We start from the raw sequence: 27983 nt of genomic DNA on the forward strand, positions 1-27983 counted from the left end.
GTTGTTTATCCTTTATTTATTATTTTTACTGATTTACATTATATAATGCTGTATTTCCAAATTATGGTGACATTGATTTCTGCGTAAAAATCCGATTACAAATTGTAAAGTTAAAAAATAAATTATAATGGTAAAAAAAACTTAAACCGGAACACAGTAATATGCCAAATGGACCAGAGATAAAGAGAATTTTATCTATGAAGAATAGCGTCCATTTTCTGAGTTTATATGATTAACTTTGACGTTTTATACAGCAATGCTAAACGAAATTTAGGATAATTAAATGAGTGCGAAAGTATAAATATAATACAAACAGATCTTTATCATAAATAAGATGTTAGTCAAATCGTGATATTAGTATAATTATATATTCATGTTACATCGTTCATAATACAAGTGATATGACAAGGTCTATTACAAAACATTTGTAACGTGAATGTAGTTGGTGTATTTGTTTGTGTCAGGTTAGGTAAACTGGTTAATCGATGTTATTCTATGATTTCGTATCACTGATTTTCAAGTTCAAGTGGAAATGGTTCGAGGTTAGTAAAATTTTCAATAATAACCTTAAGCGGTTATAGTGAATTCCTTAAGTTCAAAAGTCTTTGTTTGTTTCTACCCCCAATGACAATGTTCTATTTTAAATTCTACAGTCATTACAATTCAGCTTAAATTTTATTTTCTAAGTAGTGCTTTATTAAACGATCTGTCAGAATATTTTTAATCTTGCGATTATGGCGGCAAATTGCTATCCATAACTGAAAACAAGATGATTAAATACAAATTTAATATGGTTTCAAAGAAGTCGTAATCAATTAACTTTACCTCATTAACTTTCCTATAAGACATTAGTCATACAGTCCTCTCTATAATTTGTATAATTAATTTTTTATTTTCAAATTAACTCTAAGCCAAAGACCAGTGTGTGTTGCAAATATTGATCTCTCTTTTATTAACTTTAGGCACAGACAAACAACTATGTCAAATATTTGTTATGTATCAGTCAACAGGCTAATGGTGGAAGCGGAAGGGGCTGTCATGACTCCCCACCGTATTGAACTCTGTGAAAAGGAACTACTCAGAACTGTCCGAAGCTACAGAAGTCGAAGGTATACAATTTTATATCATACATATCTTGTATTCATAATATAAAGAAATATATTTTAATCTACCTTCTAAGCATATACTGCAAAAGATTATGTTTTCATCTGATCACTCATAATGATATTTGTTAATAGACAAAAAAAAATTCTAGTTTACTTTCTTGTCTTATGACTTAAGAAAACTGTTGGAAATAAAGAGAGAAATAAGATAATGAATGTCTGTGAATCACCTTTTAACTAATTCTAAAAAATAAAATGTTCCTTTTGAAAAAAAAACAGTAGTAACTCACCATAATGTACAAATTTTTTTTCAAATATGATTTTATATATTTCTTCCTTGGAGTTCTACTATTGATTAATAAAAATGTAACATTTTTTAACTTACAGAATTCTCGCTGCCTCACCTAAAAAGACTGAAAATGGTGATTTGCTAACAAAAGCGCCAATAAGAAAGACTCAAGTGAAATCAAAACCACTTAAGAATAGCAATGGTAGCAACAACAGTACAAATATGACCAATGGCACCATGCTACGGTCTCGTTCCTCCAGGACATCAGCAAAGGGCAATGACAGCCATAAGCTGACTGAATATTTCAAAGAACAACTCAAAGTTCCCAAAGTGGAGTCACCACCTCCACTAAAAACAATAAACAAGACTGCTAAAGTAGAAACTAAAGCTGTAAATGGCCATACAAATAATTCAAATCACAAATTGACGGAGTATTTTCCAGTACGACGTAGTGTTAGAAAAACTTCCAAATGTGTAATGGCAGAAAAGATGCGCGATTTGGAAAGGGCTGTGAGAGAGCAAAGAGAAGATGGACTTAAGGTTGAATACTTTGATGGGAAGGGTCGCGGTGTGATAGCTACGCGTGCGTTTGTACGCGGTCAGTTTGTGGTAGAGTACGCGGGTGAGCTGGTGGGAGTGGCGGAGGCCCGCGAACGCGAACAGCGCTACGCTCTAGACCCAGAGGCTGGCTGCTATATGTACTACTTCAGGCACTGTGATCAACAGTATTGGTGAGTTTCTCTTTTATTATTATCAACATAAGGTTAAGAGCTCTGGCCTCTTTCGTATAGTTATTACGTATTTGGAAACATTATAATTGTGTTCCATAAATCAGATCTCTGTTTTTATATTAAAAACCTATCATAACACCCTAACATACTTATGTCCTTGTTTATTGTTCCAGTATTGACGCGACGGCAGAGAGTGGTCGTCTAGGTCGATTAGTAAATCATTCTCGTAATGGCAACTTACACACCAAAGCAATATGGGTGGACGGGCCGCGCCTTGTGCTGATCGCGGCACAGGATATAGCACCCGGGGATGAATTGACATACGACTATGGTGATCGTTCTCGTGAGGCTCTTAGACATCATCCATGGCTCGCACTCTGACCTGGGTAAGTTAGAAATATTATTTGCTCGGGAATGAACAGTCATTATTAATTTTGTTTTTATGAAGAAATAATTGCGGGTTAAAACATATATAGAATATTCTAATAATTTTTCCTTACAGGTATCACTACCGAAATCTCAAATGGACATAACATTATTTATTATTTTAATTTTAGTTATGATAAAATTGTTTACTCTTATTCCCATATAAAACGTAAATTATTTATTAAGTGAACGAAAAGGCCTAATCACAGAAACTTTGAAACACAATATTTGGAACTCAAAATAATGTGCTATGTATTCGGAAAGTTAATGAAAGATATTGATATTAATATGTTGTAAAACCAAGAATAATATGTAGGAGATATGATATTTATTATATCTTTTTAATGAATCACACATCTTCGTTACATAAGAAATATAATGGTCAATATAATGTTTGCTTTATTCAAATGAACAAAAGATTTCAGTAATCTTTCATTATAAGTCGATTTCACATAAATTTCATCATCAAAAATTGTAGATTAAGTATTAATCAATTTCAGTATTGCAAAAGAGAACATTACGTAATTAGCTGCGTAGATTAAATTACAAAAAAAATCGCAATTGAAAGCAATAAGCTCCCAAATAAATATAATTACGGTTTATCAATTTTAAAGCTTAGATTTTTTTGTTTAAATTAGACAATTTACATGATAAAATGTTGCCTTAATCATGTATAGAGGTTGTCATGTATCTTGGCGGCTCGGAATATCGTACGAGGCGTTGCGCAGAACACAAAGTTAGGTATGGTGGGTTGTAAAGGGTTGCGGGGGGAGGGCACTGCGCAGCGCTCCAATAACCTTAAGCTGTCGAAATAATTGAAATGATATATAGACTTTGTTTTTTAAGTTGCACGTTTTGTAGATTACCTTATTTAATAGGAATTTTACCAAAATTACTTAACATACATTAAATATATTAACTACCTAAGTGTTATATAAAAATCCAGCAATAAAAAGTAAATCAAATTGTCCATAGAAATACATATTTTTGGACTATAAATATTATAAGTAGTTAGAATAGTTTTGCGCACAAAGTTTTTTCAAATCTTTATACTCCCGAAATTACACCAATGTTTGCACCTATTATGTAAAGGATTTTTTTTTTACTACTATAAGTTTATTTATTTACTAAGGCCACTCCTTGTACTTTATTTCTTGTAGTTAATTTTATATTTGCTAATAGAAAATGTTTAGTATAAAAGTGACAGTACTTAGTTGTTCTGTTACCGTATTGGCTCTAAGTTTAAGTTGAAATAGTTTCAAGTATTTTCCAAAAATTGTAATAATGTATCCAATAATTTGGGGCTTAATCTCGATTAAGAAAAAGATTATATCTATGTATGTGTATGTATGTGTTTGGATGGAAAGATGAGAAAATTTATTTATATTTTAATATTATTTAAGAGTTGAATAAAAACTCGAATAATTAATATATGGCATGGTATTATTTTTTGAATGAAATGATGGTTGTAACAGTTTTGCTCAGTAGATTATTCTTTTACGATTAATTTATTCATAAAATAATTTGATGAAAATATAAAATTAATTTAACCACCGTTGATTATTTAAAATTTGGATTTAGTTTATCAAAAATGTGTATCCGATTATAACACTTCATGATACAAAGAATTTATGAATTTGTCTAATAAAATCCATACATGAAAATTATATTTATTATTATTAGTTTATAAATATTTTTAAAACAATATTAAAAACTCCGTAATAGCATTTTTAAAAAACTCAGTGTGCCAATTACCCTTACAAAAATATATGGTGTATCTTTATGTATTAATTTATATAAATAAATTGTTAAATAATCCCTATAAATATCAATGAATTTATGTTTAAAATGCTTACCGATAATAATACTAATTTTATAGCTTATGTATTTATTTTATCCGGCTAATGGGAAAGTGATCACCAAATAATGAATTATTAGATTGTAAACGTTGTTAACAAAATGGCGGGAAAAAAATGTCCATTGTTAAAAGTAGTGTATTCATAGTTTATAGTAAGGTTAGATAAGAGTTGGTTTATTGAACGTCTGTACAAAATGTCTCTATTTTTTCTTATAGAATGAGAGATGATATTTTTTGTACAGTCGACAGTCGAAAGCCATAGAGGAGTTCTTAAAATCTGATTATAGTTTAAATTTGACTGATCAATCTTCCTTAGTTTAAGGAATATTGGATATACTGCTTGTTATTGATATTATTGTTGCTGGAGTTAAATATGACAGTTGACTGAAAATGTAGGAAATTAAATTCGTATTCAATTTATAAGCTTGCCCTGGATATTTAACACCTTTACTACCACTGACTCGGCATATGTTACATAATTAGCTGTCGCCCGTGACTCCGTCCGCGCGTAATAAAAAAATAACATAATTAGTTTCCGGAAATTATTCGAATTTTTCTCACGTTTAAAACCTTCCCTAGACCTTCACGAACATTTCAAGCCCAAGATATGATAAATCCGTACAGCCGTTCTCGAGTTTTAGCGAGACTAACGAACAACAGTTGATATTTATGTATACAGATAGTTGATTTATTGAATGTATTTTATGTGGCTTAATTGTATTAATGAACTGTGCAGTACTATTACAAACATATATTTAATAGTAGAATACAATATAAATGTAAAAAAATGTATTAAGTTGAAATTAAAAACAAATGTAATAGGTGAAAATAGTAGCATTGAAAGTGTTAAGAATTCCACTTGACACTGGTTCTACAGATCATCATACGTTTTTTCATTCTCTAAGATAAAAAACAAACTTGACTTTACTATGACCTTATTACGTCACTAATTTCTAGAATCTTCCAGCAACAATTTTATCTATTTAATGCTTTAGTAGTTCCTACTTCCCCTTTATACTAATGCTTTGTGAATTCTAACTTAGAAGATTGGTTAAAATATAAATTTTAAAACTAAGGCATTAATAACTTATGTAACAATCTTCCTTATTAACTTAGGTTATTATTAAGTAGAGTAATATAATGTACGTTTTGCATTTTGTTAAAAGTTAATAATAAGTAGAAAAGATATTGTAATGTTATAATCACGTTTTCTATATCTGCTTAAATGTTTGATAGATTTTGCACATTTTTAAATGTATGTAAAGGTTGTCGCACACACAGCAACTGTCGTGCACTTTAGTGGTGAAACCAGAATGCAATTCATTGTTCAATTTTACTTATATTATAAATGTCTTTAATAAACACCACAGACGCTGAATTTACACCAAATATTTTTAATACATATAGTGCCTTAATTATTGTCAACTTCCAATAGCGGTTAAATGAGTCAAGTGTGTGACAACCTTAGGAACACCAATTGTAAAATTAAGAGACGTATGATGTTATATTGTTGCTTTATATGTAAATCAAATATAGTGCGCATACGCAACATGAAATAAAATTACGATGACGTCAAGTCAAATCGAATGCCCAATTATTAGTTTGCGCACATATACTAGGGGTCACATTACAAAACTTCAAAGTAGGTGAAATGCACCAAAACATAGAACTATATGTATATTTTGTAATTATCCAAACAGGTTTACAAGATGTATCTATTTTTGTAACCAAAGCGATGTTTAGTTTTTTTATTGGAATTTTTGCATTGAAATGTATGTCAACCGACGGCCATGTTGATTACAACGGCTACAAGTATTGCGAAAGGCTATCTTCCTAAGTAGTAAGAGACTTAATAATTTATTTTTTAAAATAAGGGCCACAATGCACTGCCCTCTTATAAAATAGTAGCAATGAATTTTGAGTGAATAAAAAATATTAAATATTTTTTGTTTTTTTTTCTTATAATAAGTTTCTCATCGTAATACGTACTCATTTAGAAAGATTAATATGTTTTCAAATAGAAATAAAGAATATCCAATTATGAATATTTTTTTTTATAAACGCCATTTATAGTATTGACTGTTTTAATTTAGGTGAAACCTTTTTTAAAATATATTATTTAAAAAAAAATATTTATGAAATCAAAAACATTACTACGGGTTAATATTTATTAAGTAGTCATAAGTCCCGTTTTAACTTATGTTAACAGAGAAATTCAATATTTACCACAACAAAGATACATAATAGTAAATATATACTATTTCAGTAAATAATTGAATGAATTTCCTCAAAGTATATAAACTGGTTATATAAATTATATTTTATTACACTATCATAGCATTAAATATTGTTTACGCTGTAACAATAGCATTATGATGAGATTTAAGATAATACAGCTGCGCCTGAGACTCGAGCTCCTGTAGGGAACGCACCACGGGCGCCATCTGGGACACGTGGTCCTGAAAACATGTTTTTTTATTGCTATAAATTAGATTAAAAACTAGGTCTAAAGTCTATATTTAGGTTGTACACCTGTCAACCTATGTCTAGAGATTTTATGGAATCAAATTGCTTTCGAGTTGATAAAGACACCCGAGAGTGCAAGATAAATCTGAGACAAACCTCAACCAATGTTGTTCCCCTTTTTACATACATATTTTTAGATAGTAATTAAATTATCTTCTTCCTTGTAATATAGACAATATTGTACATTTTTTTTATTTAGGAGTTGGTGTCGGAGGAAGATTTCACTAATCTACTTGCAGACGCCATTTTTTGTCGCCTTATGTAGAAAAAAAAAGTGGTATTGTTTTTAAATTTTAATATTATTTTACGTACCTGATAGCCAGTGCCGATTTGCTTCCTCTTTTGACCGTACACAACTTTACCATCAAACTCATTGCATGGCACTTTCATGTCAGGTTCAATTTGTTGGATTGTTATATTCAAATGATCTTCAATATCTGCCAAGTACTGAAAATATTTTTTTTAATTATTATTCTATAGTTATTTCAAAGAATAAGAGAATATAGGACAATATGATTTTGTACATGTACTTTGGTAAACAACATACTATAATTTATTATTAAAGTTAACATGTGTATTCCTATTGTTGGGTCGATATCTTACTAATATTATAAATGCTAACATTTAGATGTATGTATGGATGGATGTTTTTTTAGGAGGCAACTCCTAAACGGCGCATGATTTCGCTGAAATTTGGCATAGATGTAGAACCTAGTCTGGAAGAACACATAGACTTCTAAAAATATTAAAGCCGCGCGGACGGAGCCGCAGGTGATAGTTAGTAAGAAATAAATTGTACAATGTTTAAAGTTTGCACATACCTGTGGCTCATTGTACCACATGCAGCAACCTTTGGGCCTGTCGTCTACTAGATTGGTGTTCCAGCAGTTGCGGCCGCGAGACGAGCACCACTCACCGTGGTACCACACCTGTACATATCCTAATTTTTTAATCTATACAAAAATTATGAAAACAAAGATTTGTTTTGGGAATCTACACTATCCCCGGGTGACATAAGCTATATATTTTATAGCGTGCGGACGATGTCGCGGACAAATGCTAGTTTAGAATATTGTAATTAAGTAATTTAAAAAACTTGAACTGCGATAATTCACACACAGTTTGTTAAACACTAAGCATATGTTTCGTTCATCGCTGGGCACCTTTTGCCTGCAGCACATTACGGGTGCCCCATATGTAGTGTACACAATGAAAAATAATCTTACTAATATTATAAATGCGAACATTTAGATGGATGGATAGATGTGTGTTACAAGGTATCGCCGGAACGGCTGAGTGGATCTTTTTGATATTTGACACAGATGTGAACCATAGTCTGGAAGAACACATAGGCTATGCAACAGCTAGAAGCATTTAACTTTCAACAAAAAATTGTAGTATACTATATCTTTAACTAACTTTTTCTGGTACAGTAGCAACAAGACTAATAGCAAGCCCCATGCGCTCCGCACGACCAACACGACCGATGCGATGCACGTAGTTAGACTTCTCATCAGGTAACGTCACGTTGATCACTGGAATCAATTTAAACATAAATGCAAACTTTCTGCTGAATCACCCGGACGAAATTTTTTTTATCTCTGATTTCCTTTAAAAAATTATAGTTAAGGGAGATTTAGGCAACACTTAGGTCTCTAAGTGCTGCAATAAGAGATAAGACATTATTACCAAGAAGTATTTTGATAATAGCAACAGAAATAAAGTTTGCCAGCAACTTTAGTCAACTGATATTGCAATGGCCTACTCGATTAGCCATTTGACGGATTGACCAACATGTTGTAATCGTTTAAAAATATATATGACCTATAGACAGTTTAAAAAAAACAATTATAAACTTACTGAACGGCAGTCCAGATATATCAATACCCCTGGCCGCAACATCAGTACAGATGAGGTACTTGACTTGCGCCTGCTTAAACTTCTCCAAGTTGGCCTTGCGCTCCGGCGGCTTGCGGTCACCATGCAGGCACACGCAACTGAACTCGTTGCCAAATGAACGCAAGTATTTCTCCAAGTTATCACAATCCATCTTAGTGCGACAGAAGATTATAGCCCTGGAATGTTCCAAACATTGAAAAGAAAAACACTATTTATTAAAAAAAACGACTTTAAACATAGTAGCTGTAGGTAGGGGCAGATGGGGCGACAGCCCAGGGCGCCGGGCGTAAGGCTTCCGTGCCTCCAACTATACCTTAACTTTGGAAATTTCCTCATGACACAAAAAAAAATAGGGGCGCCGCAAAAATTCACTCGTCAAAGTTAATTCCGTCGTTTAGGTTTACAATACAAAAGTATATGTGGTATTTTCTTTTTTACCTGTCCATTTTGTGTTCTCTTATAGCTCGTACGCAGTACTCTCCCTTCAGTATCTTGACAGCCTCCGACCATCTCTCGGGCGTATTGGCGTCCTGATTAATGTTGTTCTTTGCATGGACACCGTCCGTCTGTATAGTCCTGATTAACATTTTATTCTTAAATAAAGGCTAAAAAGAATGGATGAACAAAATGCCATAGCTTGGATAGTTTTGCTAAGATAGACGATTTGATGAATATCAGCGAACACGTATTAAATTACGGTAGCAAAAGACCATTTTAAAAAGCTGTAAATCCAGCAATCTACACTCTTTGACTGTAATTTAAAAGAATTACAATACAAATAAAATCAAATACAGAAGAAATAGACAATAGGGAAATCTGCAAGCGTAAGCGAGACAGCTATATAAAAAGTCATACTTGCGCAATGTCTCCCAGGAGCGGTCCTTCTGCGGGTCTACATTGACAACAACATGGTGCACCGTCTCTGGTACAGAATCCTCGCCTTTCAAGTCCACCCATGTTGGGAAATGCATCAGTTTCTCCTAAACCCAAAAATTATAGAGTAAATAATCCGGTAAAGACCATGTCCCATTGTCTATAGTTCTTTTTAAAAAAGCCACAACCTTCTACTATAAAGACTAGAAATAAAAAAGCAAGATAAATTAATTTTTCTCTAAATTGTTAGGACCGGTACTACTTCAGAAAATCAGTCAGACAAGATATCATAGTATAATATTGATTAATCACATACCGCCATCTTCTTAACTTCAAAGGCATGTAAAGTGGCTGAGCAGACCACCATCTGTAGACGACGTCCATCGCTGGTGATCTTCGGTATCTGTCGGTGCAGACGCTCAATGAGCTCGCCATACCCCGCCTTCAGTAGACCATCCGCTTCATCCAACACGAAGAAACGGCAATGCGTTAGTGCTAAGTAGCCTGGAGATTAGACCATTTTGTCCGTTGAAACACATTAGCAAAAACTGTGTAGTGTTTGTTTTTATTTTTTTAATAGTAAACAAAAGCAAAAACAAAATTGACAATATTATTTGGCTAAAATAAAAAAGCAATTGCTGCCTAGACAGAGCAAACAAGTTGTCAATGCATTGCCTAACTTGGATGTACACAGGGTATAACCAAAGAGGGTAATTATTTCTCACACTTTACCTTACCTCCTTGAATGAGATCTTCAAGTCTTCCGGGTGTCCCAACAACAATGTCAATACCTGCATTGAGCTGGTTAATTTGATCTTTAACATTGATGCCTCCAACTACAAGTAATTCTCTTACTTTCGGATTTTCCAAGTATTTTTTGAATTTCGTAATTTGATTACATGTTTGTTCAGCAAGTTCACGTGATGGCTAAAAAACGCATTAAAGTAAATTAAATCATATTTATTTAACATCTACAAATACTCTATCATCTATGGCTGTCAAATATCGCAAATCTCATTTTATATTAAGGACCTATATTCCTAATTTCTACAACGATAAAATGTCAAAATAGTAATATTAGACCTAAATTTATTAACACTACAAAAATTAAAATATATCGTAAAATATCTTTACCTCAATGATGATAGCTTGAGGAGCGTTGTTTACTGGTTTGCTGTCAGTCGACTGAACTGAAGAGATGACATTTACTTTGACACATTCTTTGGGTGCATTGCAGAGGGCCACATAATCTTTAGGTGGTGTATACTACAAAACAAATATAGCAAACTTTTTATCAGCATCAAGAGAAAGAGAGTGTATTCAACCATGGAAAAATTGCACATTATGGTAGAACGAGTATTTTTTTTTTTGGAAAACTTTACATTAGTACTTCATTTTATCACACAATTTTCACAATATAATTGAAAAACTGAAATATCATAATGGCTGTTATGTAGGAAATTTGACATTTCTTTATTTTAGGGTCAGGGTATCAAACAAGCTGGCTGCGTGGAAATATTCATCAATGAAAAGTACCTTAAAAGGTGTCGCACCAAAATTAAAACTCATTTCAGCATTCTTCAGAACAACAGCAGGGAAATAACAATCAGATTTGCGTGACTGATCCAGTTTGAATGCAATACCTAGGTCCTCTCCATTCTTTGTGTAACGAATCTCGCCATTGTTAAAGTTCAATAAACAACCTGTAAAACCATTGAATAGCCACTTAAGTTGCTAGTTCTTTACTGAAAATGTAAGAAAAACTAAATTATATTTAATGACTTTGGGTGTGGTAAAAAGTGCTTAACATACCTATTACATCGTTTTTCCCATAAGCATCTCCATAATCATCAAACTGTTTGGCATTTGACTTCTTACCGGTGCCACCATAGCCAAAACCTAGTCTATCTGTTCCTAGATCCAGCCTTGCCTGTGAAGTCAAAGAAAAACTCGAAATTAATGAAATTGTTATTCAAGTAGCATATTCTCAGCAGTTTTGTAAACTAAACAATAACTTTAAATCTTTATTTATGCTTTACTTTAAAATCTAGTACAAATACAAGCTGAAAGATGCTAGAGATATTTAAACCCTCTATATATTTCCCATTTAACACATTATATACCATTTCACTTTTAAAATAATTTATCAGTTAGTACTATGTGTCAATATTCACATATGTTGTGCAATTATGAATCTTATTGCACAATAAGGATAAATTTAATTGGTCCACATCAACATGTGCATATGAAGTTATATGAAATTATTATTATAAAAATCTTTGGGCATTTTTGGCTTAGAGCTTATATAACTAAAGGCTTATTTGATTATTTACAAATTTAGTAGAGTAAATGACATTAAACTTACACCTTGCGTTGACCAACCAACACGACAAAGACCCTCATCAGTTACAATAGCTTCATAATAGTAAGCTCCCTTTGTGTGTACACCTTTGGTAGCCCTACAGCCGTGCCAGTCTTTATGATCACGAGATTGACATCGCAAACCATCCGGCGTTACCGCTAAAGCATCCGTTCGATCGAAAAATGATAAAGTCCATTCAGTAGCTGTTTGCAGTATCACTTTACTTGTCTTTCCTTCTTGTATATCTTTTAAAGTTTCCCAAACTATTTGTAAAATAGGTAGACAGAACGCGCCGGTCTTTCCGCTGCCGGTTTCAGCAGCCATAAGGACATCTCCGCCACCTAAGATTAATGGTACTGCTTCGGCTTGAACATCTGTTGGTAATGTCCACTCCATTTCGTCGATGGCCTTTCCCAGTTCGGGAAGCACACCAAATTCTTCAAATGCAGTCATTTTGCCAAGAAAACTATGCTACAACTGCGGTAAGAAAAATTCTTTACGTTTTGTAGATTTGAGTTCTGTCACTGTCACGCGTCAGTGTCAGGCAAATACCAGGTGTCAACAATTAAAGAATGTCAAACTAAAAAACGCTATTTTAGATCTTTTAAAGTTAGCGGCGCTTCAATTAAATATCTGTAAATATCTAGCTTCACTACTTATTTATCGATGTAATACAAATTTCTTAAAGATATCAGGTCTATGTTTTAAAAAGCAAATTGGACACCATTTTTTTTATTAATTAGCGTGAAATGAACCGTGTATGATGATGAATACAAATAAATTGTAAATTTAAAATTACATACTTAGGTTAAATAGATTAAATTGTTGTTTATTTATAATCAAAACTTTAAATGTAAAGAAATCATAAATTTTTAAATCACAATTTATTCATATGCACGATGTTTTTTTTTAAATAATCCCTTTTTACTCTTTCTCTCTATATGCATTTATTTTTACTAAATATAATTTTTTTTCTAAATATTTTCTATTATCTAAATATTTTTTAAATCGGAAAGTAATTGTACTCATGACTCTTGGATGTTATAAATTAGGAATCTATTATTTTAGTTCCAGCAACGTAAGATAACAAGAAGTTAAATTTGATTTACCTCTCACCACATTGTAATAAGTGTAGGGTTCCACTGCCGATATGCAAGTTTAAAAACATTTTCAACCCTTTATAAAAAGGAAACAGAACCTAATACTTTTGGAAATATGTAGATTTAGTATATTCATTGGGAACTATTTTGACAATCGGTTGAGATTTAAATGTATGATTAATATCTTGTTGTCAAGTTGTTGGAGATCTTTGTATATGTAAATGTCATTTTATAGATATTTTCTCACTTAGTTCATTTTAACACTATTTGATTTCAATTACTTTGACAATAATTTTAATTTAAAATTTGTTACTTTTTTATAACAAAGTTTCATTTTTTTTATGGTAATGGAAAGGATCTCGTATTAGTAGTAAAATAAGGTTTTATATATTTTTATACAATATGGTGCTATAACGTTGTAGATTTATTTTATAAATATTCTGTCTAGCATAACCAGCTAATTTACTATCTAAGTCATACACTTATAATACACACATCAACATTCATAATCTCAGTGATACTAAACTATCTATATGGCGGGTGACACCGCGACAGTCAACCACCACTTAACACGACCCTTCTTCTTCTTCTTCTTCTTCTTCTTCTTCTTCTTCTTCTTCTTCTTCTTCTTCTTCTTCTTCTTCTTCTTCTTCTTCTTCTTCTTCTTCTTCTTCTTCTTCTTCTTCTTCTTCTTCTTCTTCTTCGACCCTTAGACCCTTAGAACTTTAGACCCTTCGACCCTTAGACCCTTCGACCCTTCGACCCTTCGACCTTTAGACCCTTTGACCCTTCGACCTTTAGACCCTTCGACTCTTAGATCTTCAGAACCTTCGACCTTCAGACCCTTCGACCCTTAGACCCTTAGACCTTTAGACCCTTCGACCTTTAGACCCTTCGACCCTTAGACCCTTCGACCCTTAGACCCTTCGACCCTTCGACCCTTAGACCCTTCGACCCTTAGACCCTTAGACCCTTCGACCCTTTGACCCTTCGACCTTTAGACCTTTAGACCCTTCGACCCTTCGACCTTTAGACCCTTCGACCCTTCGACCCTTAGATCTTTAGGCCCTTCGACCCCCGACCCCCGGGGGTCGAAGGGTCTATAGTATTATACGTCACTGCCATGTTTTTTCTATTTCAATTATTTTTAATTTTAAATAATAGCTTGAACATAATTATGTCGGGGAATTGTGTGCACGCGATTAGCATGTAAAATGCAAAATTCAGTACATATATTAGTTTTATGTAATTTAATTAATGAAATTAGACATTTTTTGAACAACGTAAATAATATGTATTTTTTAATTATGTTTAATTTTCAATAATTTCTCTGGTTGTGATTATTTGCTAAACATTTTCTTAATTAATAAAATACGTAAATAATTGCTCCATTTAAATGCTTTAATGGATTTAAATATTAATTTAATCCTCAAATTTTAATATTTTTTTTAAGCAATTACTCAATAACTTGTAAATTTTTTGACTACGTAATATTATACCTAACGCAATAATGATACAACGAGAAACGTATTCTAAGTATCAAAAAATTGTTTATATTTTTAATAACAGCATAATTTAAAAATAATTTGATTTCTTAAGTTAGAACAATTTACTTTTTAAACTATATAACATTATATTTTATTTTTGAAATACAAATTTAAGGTGCCCTAAATAAAATTAATGATCTGTCACAAATTTAACTGCCATAAATCTACCAAATGTGTAAAATTTACAAGTCTTTTTCAGTAGCTTTCTTATATATTGAAAGCCTAAATCAAAGAGTATATGGTCTACCTACACGAAATGTCACCACCAAAGAATATATAAATGTTTTGACATACATGTATGACATTTATTTGACGTTTTTGTTAATAAATAAGCTTGATAACCTATAAAATGGATTTAAAATAATAAATTTTTTTGATTTTGAATAAGATCATCCGTTTAGTGAACTTCTATTAAATTGTAAATAAAATGGACTTAACTATACTTAATACGGAGACAACAAAGTTATCATCTAAAGGAAAATATATGATTTACTTGACCGGTGGGCTTGCAGTAGGTGTTAGCGTTATATGTATACCTTTCGTTTCACCTGCAATGAGAAGAGTATGTTTGCCTTATGTCCCAGCTACTACCGAGCAATTAGCTGGGGTTACTAAAGCTTTAGTTGGTAGAAGTGGACGCTTGCTGGACGTAGGATCTGGAGATGGTAGAATAGTATTCACAGCTGCGAAACTTGGCTTTCAAGCAGAAGGAGTTGAATTAAATTCTATATTGGTATATTACTCAAGATTAGCGGCTTTATTTAGTCAGGATAAGAATACAAAGTTTTATAGAAAGGATCTGTGGACATTTAACCTTAAGCCATATCAAAATATTGTGATATTTGGTGTTGAACAAATGATGACAGAATTTGAAAGTAAACTACTAAGAGAGGTCAATAATGATACAGTAGTGGTTGCTTGTAGGTTCCCATTGCCTAATATGACACCCATAGAGACAATAGGGCATGGAGTTGATACTGTATGGAAGTATGTAGTTAAAAAAGAATAAATGAATAAATATTGTAGTATAGAAAATTTAGTAAAATTATTTTATATATAAATGTTTTATTGCTTAATAAATACAAAAAAATTTACAATAACTATTAATCTTAAAATCTCCCACTTCTTTTTCTTCCTGTATATTTTGTGTCAGGTTTTGTTTCCTTTCCTTGTTTCCGTCTTCTTTCCTTTTTCTCTAAAAGCCAAGCTCTAGTATTCTTAAGTGGTTTACCTCTTGCTCCTTTACATGCTTCACGTCTTGCATATTTTACTTGAAGGCTGTCTTCTTCCTCCACACCTATAAAGATTAAATTGTTAGATATTGTAGTTTTTGTATTCAATTACAATTTGCACCCCCAAATGTAGCCTATTTTATGTCTGAATCCTAAAAGTCCATTGTAATATTTTTAGTTAAATTAGATTGAAATTGCTGAAACTTACCAAGAGCTTTTGGTAATGGTGCTGATCCACCTGTCATGAGAACTAAGAAAAATTTCTTGGCTTTTGCAGAGTTTGGATAATCTATGACAACACCTCCATAGAAACCTGCCTTCATTGCTTGTGATGTTAGAAGTTCCAATTGACTTTCATTTTCTGGATAGAATTGAAACACAGCTCTTGCTGATCTTGACTGGAAGAGAAACATATTAATTAAAAAAAAACATAACCTACTATATTTTATGATTTGATTGCACAAGTTCATACCAAAGAAGCATATAGTGAGCTAAAGAATTTATACAGTCTTTTAACAGGTTGATGTGACTTCTTATCAGCATTAAAGAGCCATTGCAGTGCAGAAACAGATACAGCACCATCAAAACTTCCTGGTTTGAATGGTACGCCATCACCCATGTCAGCAAGTATCAAATCACCTTCAGTTTCCCGCTCCAAAGCAACATCTGAAAATGGAATTGGTAAAAGTTGCCAAACTATAACCCTGTTATAAATAGCATTATTATCTAGAAGTAAGAGTAAATGATTAATTTACAAACATATTATTAGCTGACAAATTAACAACTAAACATTTTCATACCTAGCATAGCAGAAGATATGTCAAGTCCAATCCACAAGTGACCATTTTCTTCTAGCACTGTTCCCGACAGACCTGATCCACATCCTATATCCAAAAGTAGGCATGGCGTATCTTCAGGCAGAACTAATAATTCTATGCATCTTTCTGTCATCTGTGCTTGAATGTCAATAATTCGGGAGCTAAAGAAATTAAGTATACATCAATTTTTCCGTTTAAATACAAAAATTATTACAATAATAATATAAATATTTACAAAAAACTGACTTTTGTGTATATTTTCTGGCTTCATCTTCGTTGTAAAACTAAAAAAAACAAAAAGGGAAATTATTATTGTTTTACTTTGAATGATTTGTCAATTAAATAAATATTCGTACAAGTTCTGGCGGTGCCTGATGTTCCGGTCTTTTCGACATTGTCTTCAGTTATTTTTATTACAAGTTTTTTACTTTATTCAAAATATAAGAGCAACAATTTAAACATAACCTCTTAATTTGTTATTTATCTCGTGTGGCTGACATTGACATTTGAGTCAACTTCAACTTATTTTCAGACTTTTTAAAAACCCTGGTATAATATTTTCCCATAAAATAAATTCAATATTAATTTCGGTGGAAAGGTTGAAATTACACTATGTCCTATCTTCGATAATACTCATGTTTCTACTAGATCAATTGTATATCTAAGCGATAACTTTTAAATAAATGACGCAAAAACAAATGTCATTTTTGTACTGACACTCACAAACAAAGCGGGAAAAATTGTATTGCGATTTATGATTTATTTTTTTCCTTATTTTACGTTCTTATTCTTCGCTCTCTTGTACTTAATACTCTGATTGAAAGATAATTAATAATGAGATTTCTATAAAAGGTTGTTTAATTTTTATTGTCGGCAACCAAACAAAAGATGCCGAAACCACTGAGTTTAAAAAAGGTAAATTACTTTTATCAGTATAAGTAAATCATTTCCTCGTATAGACTCCACATATTAGTAGATATGTACATAAACGATAAAAAATGAATATAAAATTTTAGTGCTTCATGAATTCTTTCAGTGGTACTTTACAAACAACTCTTATGATTAATTATCTTTTTTTTTCTTTTAAGAATCATCAAGTAATTGCTAAAAATCAAAAAGTGATAACTCATTTTTTTAAAAATCCTGTGATCAATAGCACTCTGGATAATTCTTCGCCACTTAAAAATAAAGTCTTGCCTACCAGCGGAGCAGACACAAATGCTGCACATAAACGCAAATTAATCTCACCGACACAAACAACGTATGTCAACGAAATTTCAGAAATCTCCAAAAAAGGTAGTCCCACTAAAAATACACCCAAGAAACATAAAGCTATTGAAGATGATGACAACAAAGTCAATATTAGATGTAATTTGTTTAATAAAGAGAACAATGAAGAAGAAATATACAATAAAAAGTGGGAAGACAATGAGTCAGGGAAGTTAAATGAAAAATTAATAACCACTGTAGAAATTGACAGTATTGATAAAAATGTTAAGTCACAAAATAGTTCTATCAAAAAAGTATTAAATGAAAACTATGAGAGTCCAACCAAAATGCAAAGTTCTAAAAAAACATTGTCACCTAGCAAATGTGGAAATGTTACACCTAAGAAATCTTGTAAAGGTAAATTTTGTTATGTATCCTATTTTTTAAATATGTGCATACTATAATATGTTTTGTACAACTGACTAAGGAGGCTAATATGCAGATTAAAAAAAACTTTAAAAGAAGCCTATGTGTCTTACCAGACTATGTTCAATATCTGTGTTACATTTCATCAAAATCCATTGATCAGTTCTGAAGATACCGCATAAAATTATACATCTATCTAGACTTTCGCATTTATAATATTAGTAATAACTATAAAAATTCAGTTTCAGTTTTTGGAAGTCCCAATAAAGAGCAGAATTCAAACAAATCATGTGAGAACTCACCATCAAAATCAGGTTCAACTATAAAATCATTACAATCATGTGAAAGAGAAATGAATAATATATTTGAAGATGAGTGGGAAATGGAGCATTTTGTAGAGGTAATTTTAAATTTAAATTATATATTTATTGTAAAACTTAAATAATACTTACTTAGGGACCTTCAAGAAGCGAGCATACCATTTCCTTAAAGGCCGGCAACGCATCTACAGTTCCTCTGGTGTTGCAGATGTCCATGGGTGTCGATGATCACCTTGGTGTTCCCGCCGCTTGTTTGCCCCCTTCTCTTATAAAAAAAAATATTAATACTTAGAATTGTTTGCTCATATCTGTAGATTTATATATTACATAAAAACATTAACTTTTAAATGGTCTTTAAATAGTAAATGATCCCTTAGTATTTGTGAATTGTATATTAAGAAACTTCCTTAGTAACTTAGTAAACACAACACATAAATTTATGCAGAGACTATTCTATAATAATTCGAAATATAAATATTGTAGGTGTTTGAAGAAAATTTAAATTTATCTACAATTCAGCGCTGTGAAGTGCTGTCTGCGAAATTAAATGGGCATGTTCTAGAAGTGAAAGTTCAAAGTGAGGATTTAAGAGCCACTTGTTATATTGAAGGTATTTGGTCAGTATTTAAACTTTGTTTCACCTCAATATATATATCCAATCAAAACTTTATCCAGCTACGGAATAAAAATTAATTTATATACAAACATAGAGCAACTTTCAAGTTTCAATTGTGATATTAAGTAATTAGTTATTTAGTTTTATCAGTATATTTTTAAGACTTAACTCCTTAATTATGTAATACTGTGTAGTTACCAATAATTTTTATTTAATGAATATATCAGATGGATAGATGGAAATTTGTGAGAAGATGTCACCAGAACAGCTGCATGGATCTCACTGAAATTTTGCATAGATGTAGAACATAGTCTGGGAGAACTACATTTTTTTTTCTTTATTTCAGGTTATGTTTAAGTTTACAAGAAGGTGATATAATAAGTATATTAGCCGTACGCAATCCTTCCGGACAATTCCATGTAAACAATACAGCAGGTCTGATTGTGTTCAGACCTGATTACTTGCTGTCATCTACAAGTGTTGTGGCCGGCGTGTTCTGTCAGAGGAAGGCGGTACTTCAAGAGAGATGGCGAGGTATAGATTCTGCTAATGTTGCTGTAAGTATACCACTTTTTTACAGGAAATATCAAAAAATGGTGCCATAGTCACTATGGCCTAGTCAGCTGTGACTATGGGTAGGCTCCGAGCCCCTCAGTGGCATCCCCACTATAGTGAGTGAATCTAAATGGAGTTTCAAAAAGTTTGATTGTATAACATGAGATTTGAATTGTTTTTCTTTTAATCTCTGATCTTAGTGTAATTTGACAGACACTTAAGCAGACCCTTTATTTTTTATTCTCATACTTAATTTATATTAAGTGTTTTTTATGACAAATATGGCAGGACTTTGTTTTCAACTGACTGCCTTTAGTTTCTTATTTTTTAAACGTACATCTTTTGAACCCACTTCAAAAAGGAGGAGGTTCTCAATTCGTCTATATGTTTTTTATTTCGTCAATTTAAATATTAACATAAAAATTAATTTCAGATGACTATTGGTATTTTAATTCATGAATTAGTACAAAAAGCGCTAACAGATCGTATCATGAGCAAGGAAAGGTTACGTTTTGAGACCGATAAAATTATTAAAGACTCAATTCAAATGTTATTTGACGCCGGCCTTACTGAAGAGGAAGCGAGATCTAATATGGAAATGTATATAATACCGCTTAGTGAATTTATGGATACATATATGACTGAAAAACCTAGAAAACATATGGTAATATGAACCTATATGCATGCTTATGTTAATAACATTATAAAGCCGAATTTTCAATGGATGTATGATGTACGGATGGATGGATGTTTATTAGAAAGTATCTCCGGAACCGCTGCATGGATATTGCTGAAATTTGACATAGATGTAGAAAATAGTCTGGTATAACACATTGACTATCAATTTTTTTAATCCTGTGTGAACGGAGTCGCGGCCGACGGGTAGTATACTCATAGTTTTCCTTGCTATATGAGTTAAAATTATAACATAGTTTAATGTACATTGCTCTATTAAAACATCTGGCTTGAAGGACCATTATTTATTATTTTTATTACTTTAGCAAAAGCAAAGCAATTGGTCTGGTCATATAAATAAAGTATTGGATATAGAAGAAAACCTTTGCTGTCCCAAATTAGGTCTGAAAGGTAAAATTGATGCGACATTAGAAGTCACAATTCATGAACGAGACGGTAAGATGTGAACATTGAATTTTATTTTATTTCTTTGGTCATAAAAAAGTAGATGGCACTAATTTTGACTATAGATTTTAAAGATATTTAACTTTTTGTGCTACTATACAAAAAATTACTACATTGATTTAAAAAAAAATTGACGCAAACAAAGCTTTTTAATCACTGAATAATCTGATTCTTAATTTATTATTACTAGACTATATTATCATATTAATAAAATTGGAGTGTCTGAATATAAAAAACACAACAAATAACATAATGTTTTTTATGTTGCTTATAACAAAATTATATATGTCTTTCTGTTTGTCTCAAATCACGTTTGTTTCGGATAATCTCCGAAACGATTTTTCCGATTTTGACGTGACTTCGACGGAGTGGTAGTTGTTGCACGCGTACATATTATATACTACTTTGTTTTTTTTTTTAATTCTGCGCACATATTTTAGGTAGGCGTAATGAAATAGTTCCTTTAGAATTGAAAAGTGGTCGTGCAACAGTATCTGTGGAACATCGCGGTCAGTTAGTGTTGTATGGAATGATGCTTAGCTTGATGAGAGAAGAAGATCCCACACAAGCTATACAGCGTGGTTTACTTTTGTATTTAAAGTGAGTTATTCTTTAAATTCTTACTAATATTATAAATGCGAATGTTTAGATGGATGTTTGTTAGAAGGTATCTTCAAAACGGCTATATTTATCTAGTTGAAATTTGGTATAGATTTAGAACATAGTCTGGAAGAACACAGATTACAAATTTTTTTTTTTTATTTCCGCGCGGGCGGAAACGCGGATGACAGTTAGTGAGTTTTTTTTTTTTTATTGCAGGATTAAGTTTGAAAAATAATAGGATTTTTTTTGGCCATTTATTTTTTATTGATTTTTTTTTAATTTTCAGAGAAGGTATTATGCTTCGTGAAGTGAGCTGCGGTTACCCAGAGCGAAGAGATCTTATTATGTTGAGGAATCAACTTGTCCAGTATTTAACTACTGCGCATACTAAAATTGGTTAGTATATAAATTATTTACAGTAATGAATTTAGTTATTTATAAATCTACAGTATTTTATTACACATTTAGGAAATCTGAGATTGCACTGATTTAGTTAAAAATATTTTTTCATTTTTCTAACTTATTTTTCCTACTATACGTTACTAATATTACAAATGCGAATGTTTGGATGGATGGATGGATGGATATTTGTTAGAAGGTATCTCAAGAATATCTCAACGAATCTCGATGAAATTTGGCATACATGAAGAACACAGTCTGGAAGAACACATAGGCATAATTAAGTTTTTTTTTTAATTCTGCGCGGAACAAGTCACGGGCTATAGCTAGTTGATATTTTGCTTGCAGCAGATGACTCGGATATAGAAGATAAGTACCAGAGGTTGCCGGAGCCGGTGCACCGCGAGGTGGCGTGCGCCAAGTGTCCATACCTCACTATATGTTCATTACATCTATGGTAACTACGACATTGTCTATATAAACTTGTTTTTTTTTCAAAATCATAATAATGTCATATAAAGAAAAAAATTTTTTGAAAAAAAAAATATTCTTTGTGCACGTTTTTTTGCAGTGAAGATACAACGTAAGTGTAGTATTCAGGCAAGGTTATTGATTTTTTTTTTAATCAAGTGTTGTTTAATTTTTCAGGCATACAGATGGTCCGAAAGTATCAATATCTCATCCGTTATCAAAACTGCGAGACGAAGCGATTGGTCATTTATCTGTCAAGCATATCGAATATTTTTTACATTGGGCATATTTATTGAAATTAGAAGAGAAAGTACAATTAACATCATCACCCCTGCACGCTTTGTGGACCGACAGTGTGGAAAAACGGTAAGTTTCATGATAAAAAATTGTATAATTATTTTGTTATATAAAAATCTACTTTTGTTAAGTAATGTGATTTTTTTGAACAAAAAAAAGAGTAAAGTTGGAACGCAATCTTTTTCAAATGTTTTTGTTTATTAATAAAATAAAAAAAATTACTCGTCGTGAAAATTCAAAACGCAAACTCGATAAGTTTGTGTTATTTTATTGCAAAGTTCCTATGTCCACCTTCCAGCACCATCATCAGATCAGCACCATGACACAGCACAATTATTTATAATCTACTACCTGCCTCCCGCGACTCCGTTTGCACGGATTAAAAAAAAACTTAATTAGTAGCCTATGTTTTCATCCAGGCTATGGTCTTCATGTGTGTCAAATTTCATAAAGATTCATTGAGCCGGTCCCGAAAAATCTTCACAAACATTCATACATCCATCTATCCATTTAAACTTTCGTATTTATTATATTAGTAAGATTTCACCTTGATCAGTAAAAGGGAAATTAATCAATTTTAATTTGGAAGTTTAGTTGAACACGAAAGAAAATAAAAAGTTTTCGAAAGAAATTGAGGTATTTGTATTTCTAATTTCCAGAACGAAACGCGGTACATGCGCTGGCAATCTTAAATTGCAATCAGTTGAAACGTCTGCTCATAGATATTTACATACTTTTAAACGTGAAGCTAATATTTATGGTAAGTTTTATCTACTTTCGTTTTATAAAACAAACTTCTTACATATAAGAAAGTGTTTACCTTTGGACCGATGAATCGGTCCAAAGGGAATTTTTCCCAATTCAATAATCAACCCAAAAGGAAACACTCATTCAAGAATACTTATTAAAATATATTTATTTATGTTTATTGTTTTTTTTATAGATAAATCCATGAATAGTGGAAAAATAAACGGACCTCAGGAAGGAGATTTTTCAATAGTCAGTACAGAGAAGCGGCCCTGGCTCGCTGCGGGAGTTGTTATTCTTTCAAATGATAGGGAAATTAAAATATTACTAGAAAGGTAAATATAGTAATTTTTAGTAATTATTATAGTTACTGTAAAATTAATATAAAGTATTATAGATACAGTATGTCCCAAAAATGTTTTTTTTTGTCACGAACTGAATACAACATACATATAATTGAAAATGAACTAGAAAAAAATAAATGGTCTTGGTAAGTATTTAAGATTTTGAGAACTTTGGTAAAAATTAAAAAAAAATGACGACTAATATAATTACACGAATCTCTAACTATGTAATCTTTCTATAATTTTAACTCACACTTTGAAACAACAAGAGACATGAAATGAATTTAAAAATGTCTTATTACAGAGATTTAAGTCTACGACAGAACAAAGAGACAGTTTTTCATATAGACGCGTACGAATCCTACGCTAGTACGGTACAGAATCTCACTAATTTAGGAGTACTAATAGAAGACAGTGAACGTGCGTTCAGACTGAGAAGGTAAATTTAAAAAAACGATGTTGATATCCCACTTAAAAAAAAATTTCTTTAATTATTTTATTTTATTTTAAATTAAAAAAAATTGTAGGATAATAATAGATAAAGAGCCGCCTGTATTTGCTGAGAAACTACCTCGAGACATGCATCGCTTAGGCACTAAGTTGATGAGGTGTTTGAACATAGAACAACAAAGGGCAGTATTCAATGCCCTTGCTGCTAAAGATTATGCGTTACTACAAGGTCTACCTGGGACTGGTAAGTATACAACTAATATTTTTGTCTGTCTGTCTGTCTGTCCGCAAGTTTGCGTTTGTTCTCGGTTATCTCCGGAACAGCAGAATTTTAATGGGACTTTGGTTGGAATGTAGATGATATGAGCGGAAGTAACTTAGGCATAAGTCTGTTTGTTTGTTTGAAGGTATCTCCAAAACGGCTGAACGAATTTCAGTTAAATTTGGCAAACATGTAGAACATAATCTGATAGAACACATAGGCTACTTATTAAGTTTGTTTTCAATTCCGTGTGAACGGTGTTACGGGCGACAGCTAGTCTATACTAAAGTACTAAATTAACGATTAAACTACTCTTAGAAAGGCAATTAGCCTTAATCTTCTTTGTCATACTCATGTATATGTTTTTACAAGTGTTAAATGCTATGAAATAACATATAAAACATTTTCAGGTAAAACACAAACTATAAGCGTTCTAATACAAATGTTAGTAGCATTGAAACAAAGAGTTCTTGTAACTGCGCATACGCATTCCGCTGTTGACAACGTCTTAACCAGGTATGGAGCACGATCTATATAATTCACTAAACGATAATAACAATATAATTTAGTAGATTTTTATCATTTTAAAATGAAGGATTATAGATGCTTCTATGACATTTTAGTAAGAATAACATGAGCCATATTTAAAATGATTAAATGTTCACTTAATTTTTTGAGTAGAATTATGTAAGCGGCTATTTTTTTATTCAAATCAACACTAAGTTACTCTTTAGTCACTAAACTAATGATCGTTGGTTTCTGAGACCTAATTCCCTGTGTAAATTATATTGTTATCTCTGTATTGTCAAAGATAATAAATGTTACATACAATTTAGGTCTCGGAAACCCACATTCAGTCAGTATGTGTACATTTCTAGACTACCAGAAACACTACAAATATTACGTTTGGGTTCGTGTGCGCGTGTTGCTCCGACCTTGCTGCATCGTTGTGAGGAGAAATTGACAGCAAAATGTGATAATTCTGAACAACTCGCTAAACTATACGATTCAATGGTAATTATACATTTTCATACTTGCTTAATACCACTCTTTCAAGGAGAATAAATGTTAAAAGGGCAATAAATAGCCTAATTTTAATCCTCTTACTCTTTCCACACTTAAAAAGAAAAGATGGGAAGGGGAAATAGATTTGATGGAGAAAAGGGATATCGGATTTCGAATATCGATTAAAAACAACGCATCTGCTAATGCGTTTGTCACTTTTTAATATTAGATAATGAGCGAGTTTTAGAAGGATACAGTATGTTAGAAGTTTTTTTCTTAAATTATCTTCTTATTGTTAATTTTATTTAGTATCGTATTAATTTATATTGTAGGAGGTAGTCGGCGTGACGTGCCTCGGTGCGGCGCACGCCATGTTGGCCCGCACCACATTCGACGTATGCATTGTGGATGAAGCCACGCAGGTATATAGCTATAATTATATACACAGCTATGTACAAATGGACATTATGTAATATTGAACTGGTTACATTCAACAGGTATTACAATGTACAGTCTTAAGGCCGTTGTTTGCAGCAAAGAGATTTGTTCTAGTCGGAGATCCGGAACAGTTGCCGCCTGTAGTCAGAAGAAATGCTGCGAGGTAATGATATTTTACTTTTTTCTTATAGTTGCTTTCTTTACATTTTAATAATATATCGACTTTTTTATTGCTGGACACAGGCCATCCTCGATAAAAAGGTATTAGAAATTTATAAATTCATGTAAACTTAGACTTTTAAATATTTATATAGAGTAATAGTAAAAACATTTAATTATTATGCAATACTAGCTGTCGCCAGCAACTCTGTCCGCGCATATATAAAAAAAATGTTAATTTGTAGCTTATGTGTTCTTTTAGACTATAGTCTACATCTTAATTTCAGTGAGATCCATACAGCTGTTCTGAAGATATCTTTTAAAAAACATAAATTTAGACATTAGCGTTTATAATATTAGTATGATTTTTACATAGATTACACTGTTTCATTGTGTAGATAATATTGACATTATAAAATATATTCTTTTTTAGACATTTAGGTATGGAAGAGAGTTTGTTCCACAGACTTATGGACAGTGAAGCGACTTCAACACTCAGACTGCAGTATCGTATGAATCAGCCACTTACTGATTTAGCAAACAGCATAGCTTATAGTGACCGGCTGAAATGCGCTAATAAAACAGTAGCTGATGCCTCCATACTTATAAATATACAGGTATGAGTTATTAAAATAAATTAACTCTGATTAAATGAACGTAAAAAATAGTATTCTATGTCGTGTTCTAATTTGCCGACAGCGCCATCAAGTTTTTTTATTACCAAACTAGCTGTCGGACGCGACTCCGTTTGCGAGGAATTAAAAATATATATAATTAGTAGCCTATATGTTCTTATGACTATGTTCCATATGTATGACAATTTTCAGCGAGATCTATGTAGCCGTTCTGGAGATACCGTATTATTATATTAAGTAAGATTATGATTATAAATAATTGGCTGTTCCTTTCAGAAAATATTACAAGTACACTCAGAACCTTGGATACTAACTGCTTGTAGTCCAGAACCAAAGTATGCAGCTATATTTGTTAATTTAGAGAATATTGTATCAAAGGACAAAGATCAGAAGGCAATTTCCAATTGGGAGGAGACTTGTGTAGTATTAGCTATAGTGGAAGCAATGAAACTGGTAAATATGCGTAAAAATCGTGTGTTTCTTGATATTAAATAAATTCCAACATATGACATGTTACTACAGGGCGGGGTAACATCTTCAGATATAGGAGTGATAGCGCCATATCGCGACCAGGTGTCGCTATTGCGTCGCACACTAGCGCCTCTAGCGGTTGAAGCCAGTACTGTTGATCAGTTCCAGGGGAGAGACAAGTCTGTTATCATTTATTCATGCACTAAGAAAGATGATGGTCAAAAAGATAAGACAGTAAAGGTAAATCAATTATACGCTGCTGTAGGATTGATTGTAAACAAAAGCTCTGTTTTTTTATTTGTTTTCTTTTTTTCATTAGGAAGAAGAGATTCTGAACGATCAACGACGGTTAGCCGTTAGTGTGACTCGTGCGAAACACAAATTGATCGTTGTAGGCAACTCTAATGCACTCCGCCGATACCAACCTATCCAAAGACTGATAAAAGCTTGTCACCGTATATCTATAGGTGAAGATTTCTTGAATAAACTTTTAAATAAATATAAAACGCGTCATGAAAACTAATTTTGCATGAAGGAATACCGAAAAGTATTTACGATAAGAAAGTCTATACAGAAAAGCTCTTTTTACATATCATGTGACCGAAGTATTATACAAAAGCGAAGGTATTGTGTTTAATCATGTGTTACAACTAAGTTATTTTTAAAATTATG

General features: G+C 32.0%; 5 protein-coding genes across 8 annotated transcripts; 3 read left to right on the forward strand and 2 right to left on the reverse strand.

Annotated features, from left to right (window-relative positions):
* Window positions 1–200: 200 nt before the first annotated feature.
* On the forward strand, window positions 201–4255 carry Set8 (SET domain containing 8). Its single transcript, XM_013312448.1, has 5 exons — window positions 201–542; window positions 1004–1109; window positions 1491–2123; window positions 2297–2509; window positions 2626–4255. The coding sequence occupies exons 1-4, from the start codon at window positions 533–535 to the stop codon at window positions 2502–2504; spliced, it is 957 nt and encodes a 318-aa protein (XP_013167902.1). The 5' UTR covers window positions 201–532; the 3' UTR covers window positions 2505–2509; window positions 2626–4255.
* A 2321-nt stretch (window positions 4256–6576) lies between these two features.
* Window positions 6577–12607, reverse strand: Ddx1 (ATP-dependent RNA helicase Ddx1). The gene is made up of 13 exons (XM_013312520.1): window positions 12071–12607; window positions 11518–11635; window positions 11242–11408; window positions 10840–10971; window positions 10443–10632; window positions 10022–10209; window positions 9688–9812; window positions 9271–9408; window positions 8794–9008; window positions 8353–8468; window positions 7755–7862; window positions 7246–7380; window positions 6577–6866 (listed from the first exon to the last, which is right to left on the reverse strand). The coding sequence occupies exons 1-13, from the start codon at window positions 12518–12520 to the stop codon at window positions 6759–6761; spliced, it is 2190 nt and encodes a 729-aa protein (XP_013167974.1). The 5' UTR covers window positions 12521–12607; the 3' UTR covers window positions 6577–6758.
* A 2450-nt stretch (window positions 12608–15057) lies between these two features.
* On the forward strand, window positions 15058–15762 carry LOC106117622 (protein FAM173B). Its single transcript, XM_013312000.1, has one exon. The coding sequence runs from the start codon at window positions 15142–15144 to the stop codon at window positions 15721–15723; it is 582 nt and encodes a 193-aa protein (XP_013167454.1). The 5' UTR covers window positions 15058–15141; the 3' UTR covers window positions 15724–15762.
* A 19-nt stretch (window positions 15763–15781) lies between these two features.
* LOC106117621 (probable 18S rRNA (guanine-N(7))-methyltransferase) lies at window positions 15782–17241 on the reverse strand. The gene is made up of 6 exons (XM_013311999.1): window positions 17121–17241; window positions 17011–17048; window positions 16747–16925; window positions 16419–16612; window positions 16155–16344; window positions 15782–16011 (listed from the first exon to the last, which is right to left on the reverse strand). Exons 1-6 carry the CDS (start codon window positions 17157–17159, stop codon window positions 15824–15826), a joined length of 828 nt encoding a protein of 275 aa, XP_013167453.1. The 5' UTR covers window positions 17160–17241; the 3' UTR covers window positions 15782–15823.
* Window positions 17242–18238: 997 nt separating this feature from the next.
* Window positions 18239–27960, forward strand: Dna2 (DNA replication helicase/nuclease 2). 4 transcript variants are annotated; one of them, XM_013312577.1, is made up of 22 exons: window positions 18239–18390; window positions 18642–18799; window positions 19203–19336; window positions 19682–19892; window positions 20324–20554; window positions 20892–21021; window positions 21471–21630; window positions 21920–22029; window positions 22381–22489; window positions 22681–22869; window positions 23460–23560; window positions 23744–23882; window positions 24196–24330; window positions 24419–24585; window positions 25014–25119; window positions 25482–25617; window positions 25941–26030; window positions 26106–26209; window positions 26639–26822; window positions 27117–27293; window positions 27363–27551; window positions 27631–27960. In XM_013312577.1, the coding sequence occupies exons 1-22, from the start codon at window positions 18321–18323 to the stop codon at window positions 27832–27834; spliced, it is 3234 nt and encodes a 1077-aa protein (XP_013168031.1). In that variant the 5' UTR covers window positions 18239–18320; the 3' UTR covers window positions 27835–27960. The 4 variants fall into 4 exon arrangements, with proteins under 4 accessions (XP_013168031.1, XP_013168032.1, XP_013168033.1 ...); XM_013312578.1 differs by having other exon boundaries at window positions 22384–22489; XM_013312579.1 differs by having other exon boundaries at window positions 18648–18799.
* The last annotated feature ends 23 nt before the right edge of the window (window positions 27961–27983 follow it).

Source organism: Papilio xuthus, unplaced genomic scaffold (assembly GCF_000836235.2).
Source record: "Papilio xuthus unplaced genomic scaffold, Pxut_1.1 DF827679.1, whole genome shotgun sequence".
Taxonomy (NCBI): Eukaryota; Metazoa; Arthropoda; class Insecta; order Lepidoptera; family Papilionidae; genus Papilio; species Papilio xuthus.